Raw genomic sequence first — 22,842 nt, forward strand, 5'->3', positions numbered from 1 at the left:
TTCATTTTTCTGTACTAGACTTCATAGATATTATGCACGTAGAATTTAGTAGATTTGCCCTACTGGTTTGCACAGAAAAGTGGATTTCAGACTCTAAATCATAAAAGTTTTTTGTTTTTTTTTTTTTTAATTCTATCTAGTAAAATTCTATGTTTTCCAATTTCATTGGCAAAAGCAAATTTAAATATCTTTTCTTGTAAAATAGATGATGTGATATTTCACTGAAGAAATCTGAATGCTGGAATTTTGTTGGCTGAGGTTAAAACAACCGAAAAGAGTAACATTCCCATGCTCCGCTGGCTTTGGTTTATACTGCCAGGACGGAAGAACACTTGCTCAGAAGTAACGGTAGGAAGGTACCACCTAAATCACAAACCTGTTTTTCACCCTTTAAATGGGCAGACTATGCACACGACTCACCTTCTGCCACCCTCATATCCCTCAGAACAGTTTAAGCATTTTAATTCTGGTGAACAAGAACCAATACACAATCCCACACCAGCACTTCCTCCTCTCTAAAGCAAACACCTCTCCAGTTTATTTACTCCAAAACATATGTGAAATCAATTTATCAGATTTTAAAATATTTAAGGCCAGCTTTTCTTGTGGCTGTCCCCTGAGTACTTTGCCTGAAGGAGCACTGGGGCTGAACTCAAAGCAGAAAGGTCCCCTGGACAGGTCTGTACCTTCAGCTTTGTACAGAGGCTGTGTAAACTCAACAGAAGTGCAAACGTCCCTAAGCTATACTAGCCTGTCTTCAGGCACCAGAACTGTTCTCAGCCAGCTGGACACAAAGGTCACTTAGGTCTACTTGGACAGCTTTTATACCTGTGTTAAAATTTGGAGCCACTTTAAAATGAAAAGCCCAGATTCTTGGGTTTTGTATCTTCTTTTCCTCCTCAAAAAGAAATGCAAAAGGTATGTGAAGAGGACTGTTCACAACTTCTAATTTTGCTTATTCTACATGTTGGAGTTTGCATAAATAGCCCCTGCCACATTTACCAAAGCTTTATGCAAATTTTATGAATTGCAACAATGATATAGTAGAGCCTGAAATAAGAAAAATATTCCTGCCCTGTGCTATCCAGGGTATTTACAACCACCACAAACTTCAATTCACAGCTCTGTGATACTGAGTAGCCCCAGTTGGCCAGGAATGGACAAGAGTCAGCAGGTTTTTAAAACAGTTTACCTCTGGGCTGCAAACAGATACCAAAGTTTAGTAACAGTCATTTGAGAAGCAGATTTGGTGGAACAAAAGAGAGAAAGGTAAGCAGATACGCACCAACTTGACCCTCTGCCCTGGGGTGGCACTGATTTCCCATGTGCACTCCTTTCTGCTGGGATACTTGTCGGGCCAGTTGGGACTTGTGATGATGCCATTGGGACTATGGATCTTCTGTTCACATTCAGCTGTGCCAACAGTGATAGTATCAGTTAGTCTGGGGGTTTGATTCAGAGGTAGCCAGAAAATACCCTATTTTGTCAGGGAACCCATGGAACAGAAAGGATCTTTAGGAAGACATCTAAGCACTCTCTTTTGTGTGCACAATCATGTTCTTCCCCTTTGGCACACATTTTCTGGAAACTAACCTGCCTAACCTGGGTTAGTTTCAACTAACAACTAACTAAACTAACCTATTTACTAACTACTGTGAAACATATACTGTTGTTTACAATGAGTGGTGCTTTTATATTTTTTTTGAAAAAATTTATGAAGGAATGAACATAAGTATTAAACCATAATAAAATATATTGCCATTCCTGCTATTTTACATACAAGTAAGTATGAAAATCTATATGAGAAATCTTGCTACTCCAGCATCAAATGGTATTTCTTGAACAATTTATTTTAATCTCTTCTCACTAATTTTCATACTGCAGATACAGAGCAATTATTCTGATTTCTAAATCACAGCTTTTAGGGACATATATAGCAGTAGAGAATAGCTAAGACTAAACAAGAACAGCTGAGCCATTCACTCCCTAACTGCATCACTAGAAGTGCATCTCTGTGAATAAATACAACAAATAAAACTTAAAGAAGGCAAGAAAGAAACTAATTTAATTTTTGCATTTAGTTTTTTAACAATATCAAATTCCTTTATAAACATCAGCGAATTATTCAACAGGAATCTTTTAAAGCAGATGAGCATAATTTCAACACCAGTGAAAATGCAAATGATTCACAAAGGGCATATCTTTACTCGCAAATTAAATCTGTGTTAGAATACAGCCTTGAGAAACTGCAGTAGCTCACATGATACTGCAAGTTTGAGTTTCATTAGCAGATAATCTAAATTGTACTTAAATCTCAAAGCCTACTGCTTTCTTGGAGGTAGCCACACCTTGAGACAGGTAATAGGAAGTTGCACAGGGACTTGACTGGAATTTAGATTCTCTGAATATATGTCCCCTAAAATAATCCCATAAAGGGCAGATAGTTTCAAACTGACTGCAAGGAAACTAACTACTACTGATAGGAGCAAATGACAAGTTTGCAAGGCTTCTCTCCAGAAACTCTGTCCCAGGGTTTTATGCAGCATTTATCACAGCTTTAAATGTTCTACACTTCACAGAACTAGTAAAAATAGCACTCCCTGCCAATGATTCCAAGTTTTCAAAATTGCATTCCTGGGGACCTCAAACTCAGCCACACACAAATGCTAGGACACAGGGGATGAGAAAGGGAGGGCAAAGGAGTGTTTAAGCCCAAATGTCTAAATCCCCATTACCAAGATGATTTTCCTTCCTTTCTTTTCTTTGGAAGGAGAGCTGCAGGGAGCTTTCTTAAAACAGTTGTATAATTAACTGTTCAAATACCTTACTACTCACCCTCCTTGCAGTCATGTTTGTTTTCATGTAGCACAAATCCATTTCGGCACTGGCAAACATAGCTTCCTACGGTGTTGATGCACTCATGCTGGCAGCCACCATTGTCCTTTGAACACTCATCCTTGTCTAAGAAATACACAATAAGGTTGGGTGAGCATCAAGCTGACAGTAGTCCTCATTACCAAAAAGAGAAAAGATCGAGCACAGTGTTTCAAGAAAAGGATAAGCTAAGGCACAGTCACTCTTCTTAATATGGCAGTTTCATGGTACCTAAGTTCTAGCCACTCATTGCTCGGCCTAAAGCCTTGCACCATGGCACAAACAGCCTGACTCACCTTTCTAGGAAATGAGGGGTAGTTCCTTAGAGAGAGGAACAAACAAACAAGCTAATTCAAAGGAGGTAAGACAGTTACCAGTGTTTGCTATTCCAAGTGATCTAGCTGGTAAAAAAAAAAAATCATAAATATCCCATCCAAAGCTTTATTTCAGTAAGGAAGAGGGATGGAATCTATAGACAACACAGTTCCAACTTTATGCAAATTCCACAATTTAATGATGGTATGTCAAAAGGGACATGTAAGCCAAAAAATGCTTCAAGCTGCATTAAGAAAAAAAGGATTTAACATAAACTTCAATAAGCTGATTTTTTTTCCCAGCAGAGTGACAGTGTGCTTTACATTTAATGAATCTGGACAGTATAGAATATCACAAAAGGAAAGCATTTAATTGAAAAACATACAAAAGAAATTGGCATTAGTTATTTCAAGGAGATCTACAATACAGCATGCAGTTCTGTTTATTAAGATATAATCATTCAAAAGAGCTTTTTAGTGTGTTAGAAATAAAGCAGAGAGTTGGGGAGGAAATATGACCTCCATTAAACAGTTACAAATTCATTGCATGGACAGAAGCCAAACTAGATTAACAAGCTGTCATTCTAGCAAGAGGCCTCAGCTGCCACCCTTCTATGTCATTCAGCTGTTGTCATTTGAGGTGAGGCTGGCCCATTTGAAAGAGGCAGACTGCTCCTGAGATATACATATACATATGTGTATGTATGCACATGTACATACCTCTCTATATATGTATAGACATAGCTATAAATCCTGAAATGGAAAAATATATGCCTATGTATACATAGATACACACACACAGAGTTTAAAACACTGTTTTACAACATGTGTTATTTCAACATGAAAAAAAAAAGGGGAGGAAAAAAGAGCCTAAATTGTGGACATCCCAGAGGTCCAGCTGCTGCAGGCTGGAATGCAGAGCACTCACCCCCTTCTGCCTCATGTACATTGAAAAGCAGCAGTGAATGTTATCTCTGAACACAGTAACATGCAGTGTTTCAGACTTTAGTCATCACAGTAAGAATTTCTATAGATTACAAGCCACTATGGATAATTTAAGTCTCTTTTCATTGTCTTGCTCATGCATTTTTTCCCCTGCCCTTACTTATGCTCATATTTAGTAACACAACAATGGAAGTTTACATTATAAATGTATACACATCAGCTTTGTCTGCCAAAGCATTTGCAACACTTGACCTGTTGACTTGCAGGTCTTTCCATAAAAATCAGCTCCTACTTATAATACATAATGATAATGTACATTTACAGATAAATTCTGCAAGTCAAACGTAAGCATCCACTGCATTTTGCCCTGTAAATCTCAAATCTGTTTGTGTTAAAAGCTTTTGAAAGCTTTCTGCAGATGTGAACAGATTTGAAGGTTAAGAAACAGCCAAAAAACATTGGTAGCTTCCAGAATCATACATCCAAAGGCTTATATTAGTTGTCATTTTGATGATGAAAGAAGCATGAAAGCTCCACGATACACTGTTTATGCCCCATGCAATGCAAATCCCAAACTGAGTGACTAAATCTATTTGATTTCAAACAAAAGTTACACTATTTTATATTTGCAAAAGCAAGCGTTGTCATAAATTAATTCCATGTTGCAAATGAAGACTAGTAACAAGCATATGAGATATTACATACAACACAAACAAAACTCTTCAATATTTCCCCATCTAAGCATTAGTTTGTAGTTTTCTACGAAAATAGCAAACTAAATGGAAGGCCAGCTCAAAATGCATTCAAGTTAGGCTTTTAAGTACAGAGTAGGTACATAAATTCTAAATAAAAGGCCTGTCCTTTTTCGTCTTCAACCAAACTGTGTGAAAATACTGAAAAGTATTTAAACATTAAATAAGCTTTTATTCTATAAAATAATCTGTTAAGAGACAAGTGCATAAGCAAACAGTCCCATATTGGACTTTCTCAGAGATACAACAATGGACAGAAGGTAGAAAGGAGAAGCTTTCTGAATTTGAAGTACAATAATTGCTTGTGCATGGTTAATCAAGGATGCAACTGTTGAACAAGCCTTCATCACACTTCATAATTCAGAACAGACTTTGTCAAATTGATCCCCCAATTTCAAAATTCATGTAAAAACCCCAATTAGTCTGTATTAGTTATAGGAACAAATGTTTTGCCATGTAAAAACAAAGCCATTTGTTAGGCTGGCAGATGGAAATGAGTCTCCCAGTTTTGAATGGATACTTTCTTTTCTAATTTTTTAGTACTCAGAAGAGTGAAAGTTCCATTCTCAACAAAATGTTAAATTGAATCATTCAGAGGACAAACAGTCGTACCTCTGAGACCCTCAGAGGCCACCAGTCTGTGAATAATACGTACTCGGCCTGAAGGGACCTGTACCAAGTCCTTGCAAGATTCAAAAACAAAAATTTTCTCTTTGCAGGCAGCTTTCTTGTCTGTGGAAAAAAAAATGTACCAGGATGGCACCAGAGATGAGTTTGTGCTCTGAAACAAATTTGCTCAAAGCTAGAAACATTCTAGCTTTCTCATTTTAACTGCTCAATGAATCATCACCCGAGAAAGTATATGTTCCAACAAACCTTTTTCCTATATTACAACAAAAACAATATATGTTTTGAATGTTCATGTTTAGACTCATGTTTATTTAACACACTGAAGTAACTCTAAAACTTCTGATAAGTGAAAGCAGTTTAGTGACATTTTATCACTGGGTAATAATCATACCACTATACAAAGACTGATTTAAAGAAATCATTAACCTATCTTCTTGGAAACATCACAGGGTACAAAAATAATATATTACTGTTATCTTTTTTTCACCCTAATGTAAATTCACGGAGTCATTTTATAGGCCAAGCAGATTCCAATAGTTTACTGTCTTTTAACAGAGCAGAGAGAGTGACGGGAGGGCAGAAGAAAGAAATAATAAAAACCTAATTACTGCAAATTTTTCCTTTAGAAGCCTAATATCTAATTCCAAAATAAAATATTTAAAGTTTTAAAAAATTAATATAACATGACTCCCTTATTGCTTCTCTTTACCCAAGAAACTTGATGATAAATATACAGACATGTCTCTCTTGAGATTAGAGAGATCCCTGCAATGGCTCCCAAATGAGCTTCCCTCAGAACTATCCCATCAAATGTAAATTTTGCAGAATGTTGAATAAAAAAGTTTTTCTCACTTTCCAGTAGCACCTGTCTGGCTGTTAACACAATTTTACAGCCAAAAATGTAATTAATGTTGTCTTATAGCAACATAAATACCTTCCTAAGGCAGGTCATCTGTTGCCCTATGTCACTGTTTGCTTTCACAGTTTATCACAGTGGATTCCAATCACCCAAAAACTGCTTTCTGTCATCTGAGCTGGAGCTGGGCCATACTTTCTCAACTATAGCTGTGGGTGCAGAATTCATCACCCAAAGGAGTTGTAGAAAAAGAAGTTCTTCGGCTGTGCTTGAGGAACACATTACAGTTCCAGTATTAAAACTAATCTGATGTATCCACCTGTCTCTCTTGCCGTGCATTGCATATGCCCTTTACTGGTAAACAGACTTCAAGATGCAGTGTTTTACTAATTCCTGATTTTTTTCATTGTGCCTGTCTTTATAACCAAATGCTTACACATATTCTTATTGTGATTTAATTCATAAAACTGTTAAATGCCTTCCAGCAAGTATTTGATAGTAGCACTAAGCATTTCTCCATAGATAAAATTCTAGAAGTATCGTACTCTGATCATATTCTGAAGACAAGTACATAAATAGGGAAAAAAAACCCACTTCATCAGCTGAAAATTGATCAGTTATCAACTCCCAGTAGTCAAAACACTTGAAGTCTCAGGTCCATTCTTCATTGACAGACAAATAGCATCTTATGTCTGTACTAAGGGATTGGGGGTAAGAAAGTTAATGAGTTTTCTGACAGCCATGAGAGTTTTGTATCATTAATTATTTAGAGATGATGACTTCTTTTTAGATACTTTAGGTTCAGAAGTTTGTTGCAAGGATTACAAAGTTTGTTTTAATCAGGAAATATTGTCAAAAGGGGAAAGCCAAATAACACAGAACTGAATCTGTCAGAAATGGTCAACAACTGGAAGAGAATTGAGAAAGCATAAAAATAAAAGTCAAAGTATCTGAACCCATATGAAATGGGAGAAAAGACTATGGCAGATATGCAAAATGAAGCATTCTTATACTTACTATATACTTATATCTATATACTTACAGATTCAAATACCATTTATATCAAACAATCTTTCTTTTAAGGGGATTAAGTATATACTATATCCAGGACACATCATACATTTCTATTCAATAAAAATCACATTGGTTCAGACTTATCCCTGACTAATGAATTTATTTTAGTGATCAATGGCATCATATAGAATGTATTTTTTTTTAATTACCAGGAAAAACCTGGTTTCAGATTGGGATGGGGAGGGGGCAATGGAGGGAGGGAGGAACATTTCATTCAGAGCTGAGAAAAACAAGGAAAACTATGGTTCTGATTGATTAGAACCTGATGCTTTGAACTCCATGAATTATAGTCTACTCGTTCCCCAACACACAGCATTGGCTTGATCTCTTCCTAGAACCCACTAACTAACAGATCAGTGTAGCAGTCAAGGAAATAAAAAATTACATCTGTGAAAATGAACTGTCAACTTAAAGAAAACCAAACTTTAACTGACTATAAATGTGTAAACGTTCAGCATGTCCACAAATAAAACCCCAACACTTCTGAACTACAGAGCCCATACAAATGACAAAGCTGTCATCATCAATATTAACCCAGCATAGCTGTATAGATCCTGAAAATACGTAACAGACTTGATTTGCAGGCCATTTTTAGAACTCCAACATGTCAATACTTATTTTTGTGAAAAGTCAAAATAAGTGACAATTCCTGCTGGCATTACCAGGCCTACTTGAAATGACTAGCTGTGTAGGTGTTTCTAGGAGGAAGTTCTGTTGTGTGCATACACATATTTACTACAAATAACAAGTAAATCTCAAAAGCTTCTTGCTAATGTAACACATAAAATCAAAAGTAAAAAGCATTACTATATGTAAAGATGGATCTGAAAGACTATGACCAGAGAAACATGATTACTAGGAAAAAAATAATATGCTTTAGAAGACTTAATCTATTCTAGATGTCTAAACTGTTTGTCTTGACAATTTTTTTCCTCACTTTACAAACCATATCACCTATACAATATTCTGATTCATATTACTTGGTAATAGATAAGTTATCAGTTCTTAAAGCTGACCAATGAAATACCATTTCATTTCAGTTCTGATAAAATATTTTAGCAAACAAACTCTAGTAACAATGCCTGGTAATACAATTTGCCACATGATAAACATAATCAAGACTCTCCAGATTCTGATTTTTAATGGCTATCAAAAAACCTGGGGCAGAATTCAAATTCCAAATGCTTCTGGTTGACTTTCATTTTGAGGAGGTGGGCTGACACAAGTGTTTTGTAGGGTGGTTTTATACAAGATAACATATGCACTTGTGTATGTGTGTAAACACACAAGAAAAACACTAAGCAAAATTCCACTACTAGTACTAGGTGGTATCCTGCCACAGGCAGATTATTATAATTTAGTCTCAGTGGGTAATTGCAGAGGCTACTGTTGTGCAAATACTTCCTCACATCTTCAGCTTCACTTCTAACTTTATTCAATGATACATGACCTCGGATGATATAAGCTTCCATCTCTCTGATCTGCCTCACTGAAATTACACTCACAACTAAAAAGACATATTTTTGCAAGAACAAAGTCTTAAACTCTGGTCTTCTGCAAAACATTAAGGAGTGCAAAGTTTGGCAAGAAAGCATGTGCAATGTTAAACAAATGTGTAGCATAAAGTGGTAATCTCAAAACTAATGAAATACATTAAGAGAGACGAGTGATAAAAACATACAAGTGTACACAGTACATAATTCATATCACATTACAACTGGAAGAAATGGCAACAAAATTTGGGATAAAATAAATTACAATTCAGAACAGTATTTTAAGACAGAAGAATTGTTTATGTTTGAATAAATAAAACAAATACAAAGCTACCAGTGAAACTGTAAGGGAAAAGGTCACTCACTTTCATACCAAAACAGAGTATTCACTGCACCTAGTCATTGTATGCTCAGAGACACTCACAGGTACACAAGATTAACTTTCTATACCTGAGAAGAAGTGTGCTTTGAAGCCTTTTTTTGACACAGTGTTGTCAGATCTGAACTCAATTCGCATGTTGTTGTACTGAGAAGTGATAACTTCAGGCACTTCTGTACCGCAGAATTTACCATGGAGTTTAGAATCAGAAGAAAGGCCACTACGAATCTCCACATAATCATACTTGCAAACCTGAGAAAAAGAAAAATATTTTTCCCCAATCAAAAGAAAAGCATGAAGACGTTTACAAATTTAAGAACTCTGATTGGTGTGTGTTGCTAAATAATAGATTAACCAGTTTTGGCTTTTTTTTTTTTTCTTCACTTTTTCCTGACACTGAAAACATTTGTAAATGCTTACAAACATTCACTGATTTGTGTAAGAATATTTTAAGGTCACTAAGACATGGCTATAATACACATAAAATTTAAAATTGTATTTTGACAGACACTAATCTGTGTTTAGTATTTAAAACTCAAGATGCTTGTAGCACTTCCATTTAGTCTAAAAAATAAAAATTTCAGCAATATTAGGTTAAAATCTAGAAATATTCACCCTAAAAGTTATACCTGCCTTTGTGCTATAAGCATCATACCCAGAACCTACAAACCTTCTACTACTTGCATCTCATAGATTATTATTTTTTTAATATTATTTTTCACTTAGAAACATACAAGATAAGTTTTTACCATAACATACTTAAGACATATTCATCTATTGACAAACGTGTCCATCTGCACTGTAAAACCATCCATCTTTCTTTAACAGTAACAAAGCTACAGTTTGGAAGGCTGATGCTGTAATACATGTCATTTCCATTAAAAGGTAAGAAATAAAGTAAAATAACATAGTAAAAAGCCTTATGCAAGACGTACTACTTACAATGCATAATCTCTTGGTTGACTTAAAGCCTTCCACCCAAAATTTCTAAGCTTCTTAGGCTCAACTACCAATCATTTAATCAAAAATGACCCAGTTGTCTGCAATTAATAGCTTACAAGAAAAGAGTGGCCAGGAGGATTCATACAGAGCTTAGACTGTCCATAAAATCCAAGTTGTATTGGATAAATCACAATTTTTAGCCAAAAAAGAAATGTCAGGGGAACTGGAAAATAACTATTGAAAAGACTCTTTTGGCCCTTGGTGCTCTCTCTCCCTATGTAATATGAAATGATTGTCAACATTCCCAAAAGTTTTTAATATAGAGTTAGATTAAATATTGTTACTGGAAAAAAAAATCATATGTTGCAGAGTTGGAAAATGACTAATTCACTTGAAGCTACTTTTAAACAATACAAAGAACACAGACTCATAAAACTTGAGTTCCTGCCACATGCTGATTTACATTAATTGGAAGATAAATTCATATTAATGCAGGTGATTTTCAAACATAGCTCACAACATTAATAAATCCCACCAATTTCAGCAAAACATCAGTGGTGAGGTTGGATGGTTTCATATCTGTAGATTAGAAATAAAATGTAATTTCACATCAGTCGAACTTCCTTCATACTACACTACATTTAAAAAAATACAGTTAAATTGAAATTGTAAAATGAAAAATATTAATATGGTAGTATTGGAAAAGACATACTCAACTTATTCTAAGTGAAGCTGCTATAAAGAAAAATAAAATAAAATTAAAGCATTTGCTAAATGTATACATTTTATGCCTGCACTCGGACACTATGTTAGAATGTTCCAGACGCTGTATGTTCTGATTTCCAAAGGTACCATTCTTAGTACTAATATTTAATAGTATAAAGCTGAGATTTAGTAGCAGAGGAGAGGATCAAGCCAAAGTTTTAAATATTCAAAACCATTAAGTATGTATTTTTCATATCTGCTTAAGTTATGTGTCATATGAGTATAACCTTAGAAAAGTGATTTAACTTCATACACTCCAGGTGTCTTCATTGAAAATCTGGCTTGAGTACTAAGAAAGTGTAGGCAAAATATGCTATGGTTTGTTCAGATAGCAATTAAATTTCAATTCTTTGGATTTGTAAGGTTTTATTACACTTTTCTTGTAATAATGCTAACAAAAGATGAGTGTAACATATAAATAATTAAAATTGGAATGTCATGGACTTTAGAACCTACCCCAAATTATTTAAAAAAAGAAATAAAAATTAAGATCTCACATTGCTGCCTCTGCAAATAATTTTGAGATATTTTTGAGAAGCTATGGCTAGGTTGTTTCTTGGTTACAAGTTAAACTCTCGCTTTTTTGATTTCAGATCTCATGCCCCAAACATGGCCCATCCTTGTATCAAACATGTTGCTACAAATTTGTTTAGTCAGAAAAAATATCCTGGGATCTGGGTTCTGAATACCATGTGAAGAACATCCAGATCAACTCCAGAGCTACAGTACATTAGGCTACAATGTGGCAGGGGAACTCAGTGGTATGAGTGAGCAGTGCCTAGGAAGAACAGAGGCTGAAAAGTTGATGTTGACACTCATATATGGATTCTCACCCCCAGAACACTGCATTCCCCGCTACTTAGTTTATAACTATAGAGCAGCCCTTACCACATGGAGGGTTCTGCCCTCCTCATCTTCCCCACTTGGGGAAGATATCCCCATGCCTCCAGGGGCTGCCCAACTCGAACACTGCTGCTCCTATTTTATGCCTTATTTCTGGTACTGCTCCTTTTAAAATATCCCCCTCCATGAGATACTTGCAAGTGATTTAAATGCTCCTCACTCCATCACTAACCACAGCTTATATGTATTCTTTGTAGTCATACTCTGTAAAGATGGTTTGGTTTCCCCAGATTTTCTTCTGTTGAATTCTTTCCAATATGTCTCAGCCATTTGCTCTGTTTTACTTTGTTGATAAAAAAAAGTCAGCTGAGACTCAGCAGAGAACATTACTTTTTAAATTTCTTGTAATACATATACATTTAGATTATATGTAAAAGAGAGCTATTCTCTTCATGTTTGTTTTGAAATAATCCAGAAACAGTCCCAAAATGAAAACGAGAATATCTATGGTTATTGTCACCATATGAAAGGTCAGCAAGGGTTTTATAAGGCAATACCTATTTTGAAAGCTCGTTAAACTGTTTAGTGTGTAACAGATTGTGCAGCTTTTTGTTCACGGTTACTTACTTCATTCCCTTCTAACTCAAAAAACTCAAACTTCATTGAAATTCGGTATTGCGTTGGGGCAACCACCTGCCACACACAGTTTTTGTTTGGAGGATACTCTTTGGGCCACCCTGGTGTGGTTATAGTCCCGTTTAGCTTTGTCAGGAGTCCTCCACAAGCAGCTGTAAAATTAAAGGGGAAAGCATAATTATTTGACTGAAACTGTGTTTTACTATAAACAGAAGCATACTAAGAAGATTCAATCCTCTCATTACTTATACTGCGGTAAAGCCCAGACAGAGTAATCAGAATCTTGTTTTATCATACTTGGTGCAAACAAAGGGAAAGAGACAGCTCCTATCTTGAACAGCTTGCAGGTTTGCGAACAGAGATAAGTTTCAGGACTACACAAGGCGTTATCATATTCATTCTTTTCCCTTCCCTCCAGAGACTCTGGTTATTCTCTCACAGCCTTTCCCATGCAAGTCCTCTGACCCTACCAACCTCCCAAGGACCTTGACCACCCCTCTTCTGACAGACGGACTACTTAAGATGAGCTTCACATTTCCCCTGCTTCTCTCCTAGATTATTGATTCAGAATCAGCCGTACCTGTCTCAGCTCACACAGCTGTATATCCCTCCCATAACCTAGTGGATAGGGTCACTTCTTTGGGATAGCAGTCACATACTCTTCAGTCACAATTACTTTTGCTGAAGTATGGACGTTCAAGTAATACAAAAAATACTTGCTATTTCTAAGTATATGCCAAATGGTCACCTTTGTACAATGGAGCAAGACTGTATTATGTTTGTGAATGCAGTTCAGATAGCAAAGAATAAACATGTTAACTTTTTCCATCTGAAGAATTTTTTTATATTTTTTTAAGGAGAGTAATGGGATTTGCAGGGTTTCTTGATCACACTGCTGCATCGATACCATCACAGCACTGTGACAGCACTGCAAATCATCCACAAATCTCTTTTTAAAGAGCTTAGGTGAAGGGGGAAGCTCCACCTTTTCCCAACTGTTCTGTGCTAACACTGAATGCTTTACAAACTGGCTATTCCTGTCTAGCTGTGTGTCTCTCACACTACAGACACTTTATCCAAAACACCTGGGAGAACTCACCAGTTTCAGGGCTCATTTGGCCAACCCAGACACATACCAGTCTTCCTTCCGGCACTAGGCTTCCCTGGCTTCCTGTGAGAAGGCTTCTTAGTGTACATATAAAGGTAACCCAAACGGGGTGGGAGGTCATGCCTCAGTATATCAAAAAAGGGCTAGGCACTAGAGACTGCATTCCAGTGACACAAGATATGTCCCCATATGATCCAGTCTAGGTCAGGATGGCTATTGTTAGATTTCAATCTCTGCTTTTCAATGTCACTCCATTGTTCCTTGAGGCAATGGCATGAAATGTGGAAACATGGGAAAAAAATAATAATCTTTAAGCTTCTTAATACTCTTTCAGTGGGGGAGATTTGGATTAGCACAAAGATTAGGCTGCAGATATGTATCGGGTGGAGTTTCTGAGTTGGAAGCTTCTACTCTGGTATCATGCATGAATTAACACAGCTAGGTCACCCCTCAAGAGACCAAATTATAACTGGGATGCAATGCTCACTGTGATAACACAGTGATTTTAATTCAGCAGTCCCAAGTAGTACCTACATACAGTGAATGCTATGTCACATGGAACATACATGCTTTTAGGGATATTTGTCCCTGCCCATGGCAGGGGGGTTGGAACTAGATGATCTTGAGGTCCTTTCCAATCCTAATTATTCTATGATAGCTCATGTTTTTTGCTCCACACTGCACTACTCTGAGTTACTTCTTTTGCCAGAGCTGCTTTTCTGTTTGGAAAGGAAGAAGAGTTTTCTGAAAGACTAATAATCTTACCTAATACTCTGACTCAGGTCAGCAGACAGACTAAACCAAATTCTTTACATAAATTTGGCTGATGATCAAAGGCCCAGAGATCAAACCTCTGCCTTCATGGCCCCACCTTAGATTAACCTTATTTTCTGCATCCTGCCTAATATTCAGATGTCTAAATAATCTTTTTTTTCCCCCCAAAGTGGTCATTACTAAAGCTAGGGGGAACAATACCAACAAAAAAAAAAAAAGTCTTGATGAGAATCACAATCCAACATGCCCACAGTCTATGTCCAAGTCCGCAAAGCCAAAACCAACAGAGTAAGAAGTGAAAAGAAACTGAATAAAACTACCCCAAATTGTGACAAATCATGGATTAAAGTTAAGGAAAAAGAAAAAGAAAAGAAGAAAAAGGGAAAAAAAGAGAATAAGAAAAAGATGAAAAGGAAAAGGAAAAGAAAGGAAAAGGGAAAAGGGATAGGAAAAAGAAAAATAGAAAAAGAAAAAAGAAAGGGAAAAGGAAAGAAAAGGAAAAGAAAATTAATACAATAAAATAGGAAAAAGAAAAGAAAGAAAAGAAAAAAAAGAAAGAAAAAGGGAAGGGAAGGGAAAAGAGAAGAGAAGAAGGGAAGGGAAGGGAAGGGAAGGGAAGGGAAGGGAAGGGAAGGGAAGGGAAGGGAAGGGAAGGGAAGGGAAGGGAAGGGAAGGGAAGGGAAGGGAAGGGAAGGGAAGGGAAGGGAAGGGAAGGGAAGGGAAGGGAAGGGAAGGGAAGGGAAGGGAAGGGAAGGGAAGGGAAGGGAAGGGAAGGGAAGGGAAGGGAAAAGAGGAGGAGGAGAGGAGGAGGAGAGGAGAGAGGAGAGAGGAGAGAGGAGAGAGGAGGAGAGGAGGAGAGGAGGAGGGGAGGAGAGGAGGAGAGGAGGAGAGGAGGAGAGGAGGAGAGGAGGAGGGGAGGAGAGGAGGAGAGGAGGAGAGGAGGAGAGGAGGAGAGGAGGAGAGGAGGAGAGGAGGAGAGGAGGAGAGGAGGAGAGGAGGAGAGGAGGAGAGGAGGAGAGGAGGAGAGGAGGAGAGGAGGAGAGGAGGAGAGGAGGAGAGGAGGAGAGGAGGAGAGGAGGAGAGGAGGAGAGGAGGAGAGGAGGAGAGGAGGAGAGGAGGAGAGGAGGAGAGGAGGAGAGGAGGAGAGGAGGAGAGGAGGAGAGGAGGAGAGGAGGAGAGGAGGAGAGGAGGAGAGGAGGAGAGGAGGAGAGGAGGAGAGGAGGAGAGGAGGAGAGGAGGAGAGGAGGAGAGGAGGAGAGGAGGAGAGGAGAGAGGAGAGAGGAGAGAGGAGAGAGGAGAGAGGAGAGAGGGGAGAGAGGAGAGAGGAGAGAGGAGAGAGGAGAGAGGAGAGAGGAGAGAGGAGAGAGGAGAGAGGAGAGAGGAGAGAGGAGAGAGGAGAGAGGAGAGAGGAGAGAGGAGAGAGGAGAGAGGAAAGAGGAGAGAGGAGAAAAAAGAGAAAAGAGAAAAAAGAGAAAAAAGAGAAAAAAGAGAAAAAAGAGAAAAAAGAAAAAAAAGAAAAAAAAGAAAAAAAAGAAAAAAAAGAAAAAAAAAGAAAAAAAAGAAAAAAAAGAAAAAAAAAGAAAAAAAAGAAAAAAGAGAAAAGAAACAGACACCAGTGAATCATATCAACCATAACTCCAGGCACTCCAATTTTCGAACTCCATTCACTACTCAAACAGATGAACTGAAAAAAAAAATAATCTATGTTATCTCTGAATTTATTGACGCTTATGATTAAAAATCAAACAATAATTGGTGCACAGTGATCAAGAGCTTTTGCTTCTTTTTAATATGAAATATTAAAATTTGCATCATTTTAATATGAAATATGTAGAGAATAATAAAGCTTATCTCAGACTAATCCTATGTTTACACAGCTTCCACTTACCAGGTTTTTATTTCTCCAAATGATGATTTGAACATGCTTTTTTCGCCCTGAAAAGTAGAATTTGTTTCCAGCAAGAAAAATCCACAGTCTGACTGTGAGTGGGGGGATTCCTCTGAGCTTTGACCTAGATTAAAGGATCCTGCACTTTAAACCTGCCAGCTCCCCAGTCCCACCCCAATCAGAGGTGGTCAGAGGGATCGTTAAATTCAGAGACAGTAATGCATTGCTCTGCTGATAATTGTCTCCTTATGCATGGTGGGAGACTTTGCTTTAGTGAGTATGAATAATGTAGTAAGTGATTTAGGAAGGTACAAAGTCCAGCTTTGCATCACTCCTGACAGACTAACAGCAAACCCTGTCAAGCTAAATCAGTGACAAACATCCAAGGAACATGACTGCTGTGGGCAGACATGACTTTGGCACCATTACTTAAAAGGGAGCACTGGTTTTCCAGGTTGGGTCCCATAGATCTCACACTGCTAGGACAGAGCATATGAAAAGTGTAGCATTCCATTCAGCAATGGCACTCTGTGAGGTTTAGGAGCCCATAAAACAACAACACACTGTACCTTCACAGCTCTTTTTGTCAGGACCAAGTTCATAACCAGGATCACAGGCGCACTGGTAACTGCCCAGAGTATTTACACAGCGCTGCTCACAGCCACCATTGTCAGGTTTGGCACATTCATCTTCCTCTGCCAAGACAGGGAAGAATGCAAAAATGTGTTAAACAATTACCTTCCTCAGCTGTAATTCCTGGGCCAGTATTAACTCAGAAAGCTGTATGCATGCCATTATAAGGTACACTACATAACACACTGCAGTTGCTGACTAGAGGATTTTCAAATGCTAAGGAGATCTGCAATGGAGAAAATAAAAAGAAATGTATTTTCTGAGGTTTGGGTGGGGTTTTGTACAATACCTACTGACAGATGCAGACCTAATTTATAAGCACTTTGTGGGCAGCATGCAGTAATTGAGGCACCATAATCTAAAGGTTGTATAAAGTATTGAAAGAAAGACTGAAAATCCACAGCAGGGTCACTTGAAGGGCACTTTATCTCCCACAGAATAAATCTGTGCATTATCCCAAAGTCATACTCAAAAACAGATTAACAGAATCCTCAAATCCCAGGTTTTCATTCTACTGATATTAAAGGGAACAACATGCATCAGGAATGGGGGAGGGAAAGGAATAATATATTTTCTGTACTAGTTCTGAAGTATACCTATGAGATTCATTGTTAAAATAGTCCTCAGATGTTGAAATATCGTCCTTATACCAGGACAACTAATTTCTTAGGAACAAAACAGAGCTCCCACTCTCATGTCTACAGCCTTCAAGATTATAATTGTCTACATTGAAAACTCACAACAGGGTGAGAAAAGCCCCAGCTTGTGCAAAAAGGTTCTCTTGATGGCATGACCTGTATTACAGATGTCATCACAGCCTCACCACTGCTGGTGGCTTTCCCTGTGCCATGGGCAGTACGTAGTGGGAATTACTGCCCATGCACCAAGTGCTGCAGGTGTCACTGCAATTGTATCACACACACCCTAAAACTGGAGGAAGACTGTGAGGCTATTCATCACTATGATTTCTCAGCTGTTTTGTAGTGTTTTTTTTCTTGCTTACAGGAAGCAACAAGTTGCTACAGCAGCCTAATACAGCAAAGAGATTAGAGAAACCATGTTTAGACAAAAGAAGAAAAAAAAAATGACCCATTTGTGATTATACTATTTAACTTCATATTTCATAACATAATGACCAAAAAAGCCATTTTTACAAGAATATATATGTTTCAAAAGTGTTTCAAAACTATGGTTATGATTTGAATGGAGTAGGAAGTTGCACTGAGTATGCTCCTTGATTCTTTGAACGTATTTTACAAGGACAGTCAAATACCTTTACTGTTTTGTATTGGTAAAAATGTATGCCAAGATAAAAACTATACTAGAGATAGTACATAAATGATATTAGTTAAAATAGGTTGAGAAATATTAATACCCTGTGGGCTTTTGTTTGTTTGTTTTTTCCTAGTAAAACCACAAGTGCTAAGCAGTTCACAGCTTCCAAAATATGCTTTTACATTTACCTTTAAAAAAGTTAGCTGCAAACCCTGCTTTGTTGACAGTTCCATCAGAAACAAACTTCATCCACAGGGTATTAGAGGTAGATCTAATGTCTTCTGGTTTGTCATAGCCACAAAAGTGACCAATTAAAGGACTGTTTTCATTTGTTCCATCTCGAATTTCCAAGTAGTCATATGCACAGTTATCGTGTCTTTCAATCTGTAAAAGAAACATTTTTAAAGTGACCTATTTGAACTTGACCATAAATATCAAATATCAATCAGAAAATAAATAGCATTTTCAAAGTTAAGGTTAGGATTCTCTGTTTGGAATTCAAATATCAGGAAGATGAACAATCATCACTGGACTCTTTTTAACTATACTTGTTTTCTACAAGAAAAATTGTTGAGAAAGTAACACAGGACAAAAGAGACTAATTGGAAAAAAAAATAGCTAAAAAAGACACTCTCACCACTAAGCTTCCTCGTGTTCCATCATATGCCTACTCTGAGCTCAAATAAAGTCCTCTTTTCTCATGTACACTCAAGTACACAAGATTAATGGTTCAACAACACAACAAGTCAGAAAGATTGATTTGTTTTGAAATATTAAAATGGTCAATTTTAATTAATATGAATAAGATTTTTAGACATTATCAACCTGTGCTATTTCAGGTGATGATCAATATTTTACTTTCTTCCTCTAAAAATCTATCATTCGACTAAATGGCTGAATTTTGAGTCAGGTTTATGGATGGGGGGGCACGACCACAGTCAGGGAGAAAGGGTTGAAGAAGCTTCAAATCTAATTCAGCTTCTGTTCTGTTCTGTTAAAATGACAAAGAAGTCAAAATCAAACCCAGAAAAATCCACAGCTCATCTCCAGAGTTCTTGCACATAAGCTGCACAGTAAGTACAAGTGGCTGCTGGTACTCTGCTCTAATTGTTCACAATACCAGCACTAAGCTCAGTAACCACCACAGACTAAGGAGGTTTCAATTATCACATTAGGATTACTTCTTATTTTATGTCAGAGGGAAAACTGGGGGAAGAAGTTGTTTGATTTTGCTTCATTTTAATAGCATCAAAATATGGCACTTACACACAAAATTTGTCTGTCTTCTTTCCAGCTTTCCAATTCTTCAAGCATTTACATATGTAATTTTCTCCCACTCATTTCTCTGGCACAATCCATATTGCCATTGACTGTAATTTCTTAGCTGTTTGCTCAGGAATTGCTTTGGGCCAGAGTTTGGGAAATGAGTGAGAAAAGTTATGAAGATCTGGGATGCAACCTCCCACTGCTGACTTCAATGGCAGTTGCATATTCATTGCAGTCAGACATGTGTCTACCTGAGCACTGATAAGTTTTTGACATTGTAATACCTATTCCAAATTTTCATTAATCTAAATAATTAGGTTTAAACACATAACATCATATTCCAACTTGAAACAAACTTTGTCTGGTTATCTCAGCTAAAAAATCATACTGCATTCTGATGTAGAAAGAATTGACCTGTTCCAAAACCCACTAATATCAATGAAAGAACTGTGTATTTTCCTCAACATGTCTGTGGTAATTTCTATACTCAAGACTTTTAATTAACATCTGGTTTTGCCATGTTTCCATGTTTTATGGGGCAATATGGAAATTATGATTTTTTCACAGGCAAAGTGCTGCTCTGAGTTACATGTACCAAATTCCCATTGAGCAGAACTACTAGTTTCTTTTCTGAGAATCACTCTATTTTTTGGCAGAAGACAACATCTAAAAATACATTCTGTATAGTGGTAAGTTGTAAGCTTCCTAAGACTATAAAAATCAACTAACTTACAAATTGCTATTGATTTTAAAGAAAACAATTTGAAAGGTGGCATTCAACAATATTCATATATTTTTAGCGTACTACTTCTGTAAGTGATGTAATTATTTTTACCAATATTATTATATTAAGAGAATAAATCATCCCATATCTATATAAACCAATGGACAAGTATTGTGTTTGTGAGAAATTATGACTGGTGCTAAGGCACTTAGTAACCAATGGAAAAGAATTGGTTTAAATATGTTTTGCTTATCTGTACCTCAGGTTTGAAGATATCGTGGTACTGTCATTTGGGAACACTGCCATACAAAGATCTCTTACACTTGCAATAGTCTCTTATTCTTCCTACTACAAGGGTAGAAAGTCTCCTCAAGTTAATAAAAGGACTCTCAGTCAGTTTAGTTGTAACTGGACTGCTTCTGTAAACCTTATTTACTGGAGCATTAAAATTCCACAAGATCGATATTACATGTGGATAAGGAAAAAAATATGCAAAATGTTAGCAAATGCAAAAAAAGGCATAAGCAAACAGGTTTTACAGAAAAATGTGCTGCTTATAAGAGAATTAAAGATACCATTGGCTCCTTTGAGAAAACCCAGAATCTGAATGGCATTAGAGAGCTAAATTGAAAAAATGACAGAAAAATTCCTAAGACAGACACGTAAGCAGAGGAAAACGCTAATAAATCTCCTGGTGAAATGGAAAGCCAGAGAACTTCTCACTATCCATTCTAAAAAAAAAAGAAATCCTTGTACACAGTTTTAGATTTGAAAAAAAACAATGATTGTAGCATTCCCTGAACAGAAAAAAATAAATATCTATAACAAAAAAAAAAAGAATCTGTGAGCAATCATATTTCAGGAGAAATCATCTAATTACTTTTTTTTTTTCATTTTTAATTTCTTTGATAGAGCCAAATTCCAGTACAGGTAAACATATCTGACACAGGTCACTGACTTTAGTCATAAATGATGGGATATATGCCTAGGGGAATTAGAAAACCAGATAGATTTTATTCCCTGAGTTATGTAAAAATAATTTAAATGAACTGTATCTACACAAAGATTAACAGAGCCACTCAAATGAGGAAGATTAATATGGCTCAGCTCTACAAACCCTCTGGATTGCCTCAGTTTGTGAGACTGGGTGTCAACAAAAGTTCTAAAAAAAAAAACCCAAACCTGCTATTTTTCAAAGAACAACATAATAAAGGTAACTCTAACAATGAAGCAAAAAGATGAAGTTACCAGTTCCAGCGTCTCTTCTGACATCTAGATACTGGAAAGTATAGCTGTCCATCAGGCAGCCAAAAAAGAAAAGGTAATTCCACACTCAGTGGAAAATGCGTTGCCCACAGCAGGCAAAACAAGATGACTCACTGATACAGTTTGAAATTCTCAGCTTCTCTAGTGCTTTCATTTCAGAGTGAAGGTTATTTATACGGTTATTTTTTCTAGCATTATATATGGATAATGAAAATTCCTCTTACTTAACTGTACCTTTCAAATGACAGAGAAGTAATTTTCTCACAAACATGCTGCAATAACTCTTTGGCCTGACATTTACTTTTTTCATCTCAGCTGGCACAAAGAACTGTGATTTTTAAACAACATTTTGTTTTACTGGGCAGTGCACCAAGGATTCAGTCCAGAGAGGGACTTAGTACCAAAAAACAGAACACCTACGTTCAGGCACTTGGACCTAAAATGAAAATCAAACGCAATGGTGAATGACTAGGCAAGACACTTCAGAGCAGTTTCCAAAGCAACTCTCACACTCAGTGGGGAGTGCTGTGGACAAGCCAGTAAGAAATGCTGCAAAGACAGATATAACAGAAGGCTTGTGCCTTTCTGGGGCACTTCATTTGGTGCTCAAGGGCATCTTGCCACTCTAGAATCACAGCTCAGGCTCTCCCTGGAAAAGCATGCACCTTTCAAGTCCTTACTGTTGGAATATTTTTCTTTTTTTCCCTTTCATAATACATCTAGCAGAGGCACTAACTTGAGACTAGCACTCAATTATACCACTGTTCAGATTCCTTTTTCTTATTATGAGGTGTCAGTCCACATGTTCCACCTCTAGAGAGTGCCATAATACTAAATAGTCTGCAGGAAGAACTGGATGTTTCTTACAGCCTCAACCGCTAGCCTACTAAGCTGTATTCCTTTGCTTGTAATTATTTTCCATATGGTGAGGCATGAACATGTCACCTTCACACTTTTGAATAGTTCATAGTTTGGTGATTAGAAGAAGATCCTGAGAGATATGAAGAGATGGAAGTTTCATTCTCCCAGAAGTGATAATGAAATATCAGTTCATGCAGTAATGTACAACGTGTAGATCAACACTGCATCTGCATAGAGATCAAATGCTATAGCAAGTCTCTTATGCAAAGGCAGAGTGCTGTTCCTCTTGGGATCCCATTGAAAAATACTGAGCACCAATGGCAGACTAGAAAAACTCCGTATCTAGTCAGTAAATTATATAAAGTTGCTGAAAACATTGGTCATTTTCAATAGTGATTAAAAAGAGCAATCGGCATGTTATGTTACATAATTTTGAGATGGGCAGAGTCTGACTGGCATTTGGAAAACTCTTTGGACAGGGAGAGCTGATCTTTTCTGCACTACACCCAACATTAATTCAGGATACGAAAAAGAGAAAATGAAG

The 22,842-nt window shown here is 37.0% G+C and overlaps 1 protein-coding gene across 3 annotated transcripts in view; it reads right to left on the reverse strand.

Moving 5' to 3' along the window:
- TLL1 (tolloid like 1) overlaps positions 1-22,842 on the reverse strand; it is a 145,098-nt gene that overhangs the window by 22,120 nt on the left and 100,136 nt on the right. For all 3 annotated transcript variants that reach the window (XR_004080101.2, XR_004080100.2, XM_005145504.4), the window contains exons 13-18: positions 18,370-18,565; positions 16,843-16,968; positions 12,495-12,655; positions 9,389-9,569; positions 2,836-2,961; positions 1,286-1,413 (exon numbers count right to left, since the gene is read on the reverse strand). Coding sequence is in view for 1 of the 3 variants with exons in the window: in XM_005145504.4 (XP_005145561.2) it covers positions 1,286-1,413; positions 2,836-2,961; positions 9,389-9,569; positions 12,495-12,655; positions 16,843-16,968; positions 18,370-18,565 (918 nt within the window). In the remaining 2 variants the exon portion in view is untranslated. The remainder of the gene's footprint in view (positions 1-1,285; positions 1,414-2,835; positions 2,962-9,388; positions 9,570-12,494; positions 12,656-16,842; positions 16,969-18,369; positions 18,566-22,842) is intronic.

Source organism: Melopsittacus undulatus, chromosome 7, assembly GCF_012275295.1.
Source record: "Melopsittacus undulatus isolate bMelUnd1 chromosome 7, bMelUnd1.mat.Z, whole genome shotgun sequence".
Lineage (NCBI taxonomy): Eukaryota > Metazoa > Chordata > Aves > Psittaciformes > Psittaculidae > Melopsittacus > Melopsittacus undulatus.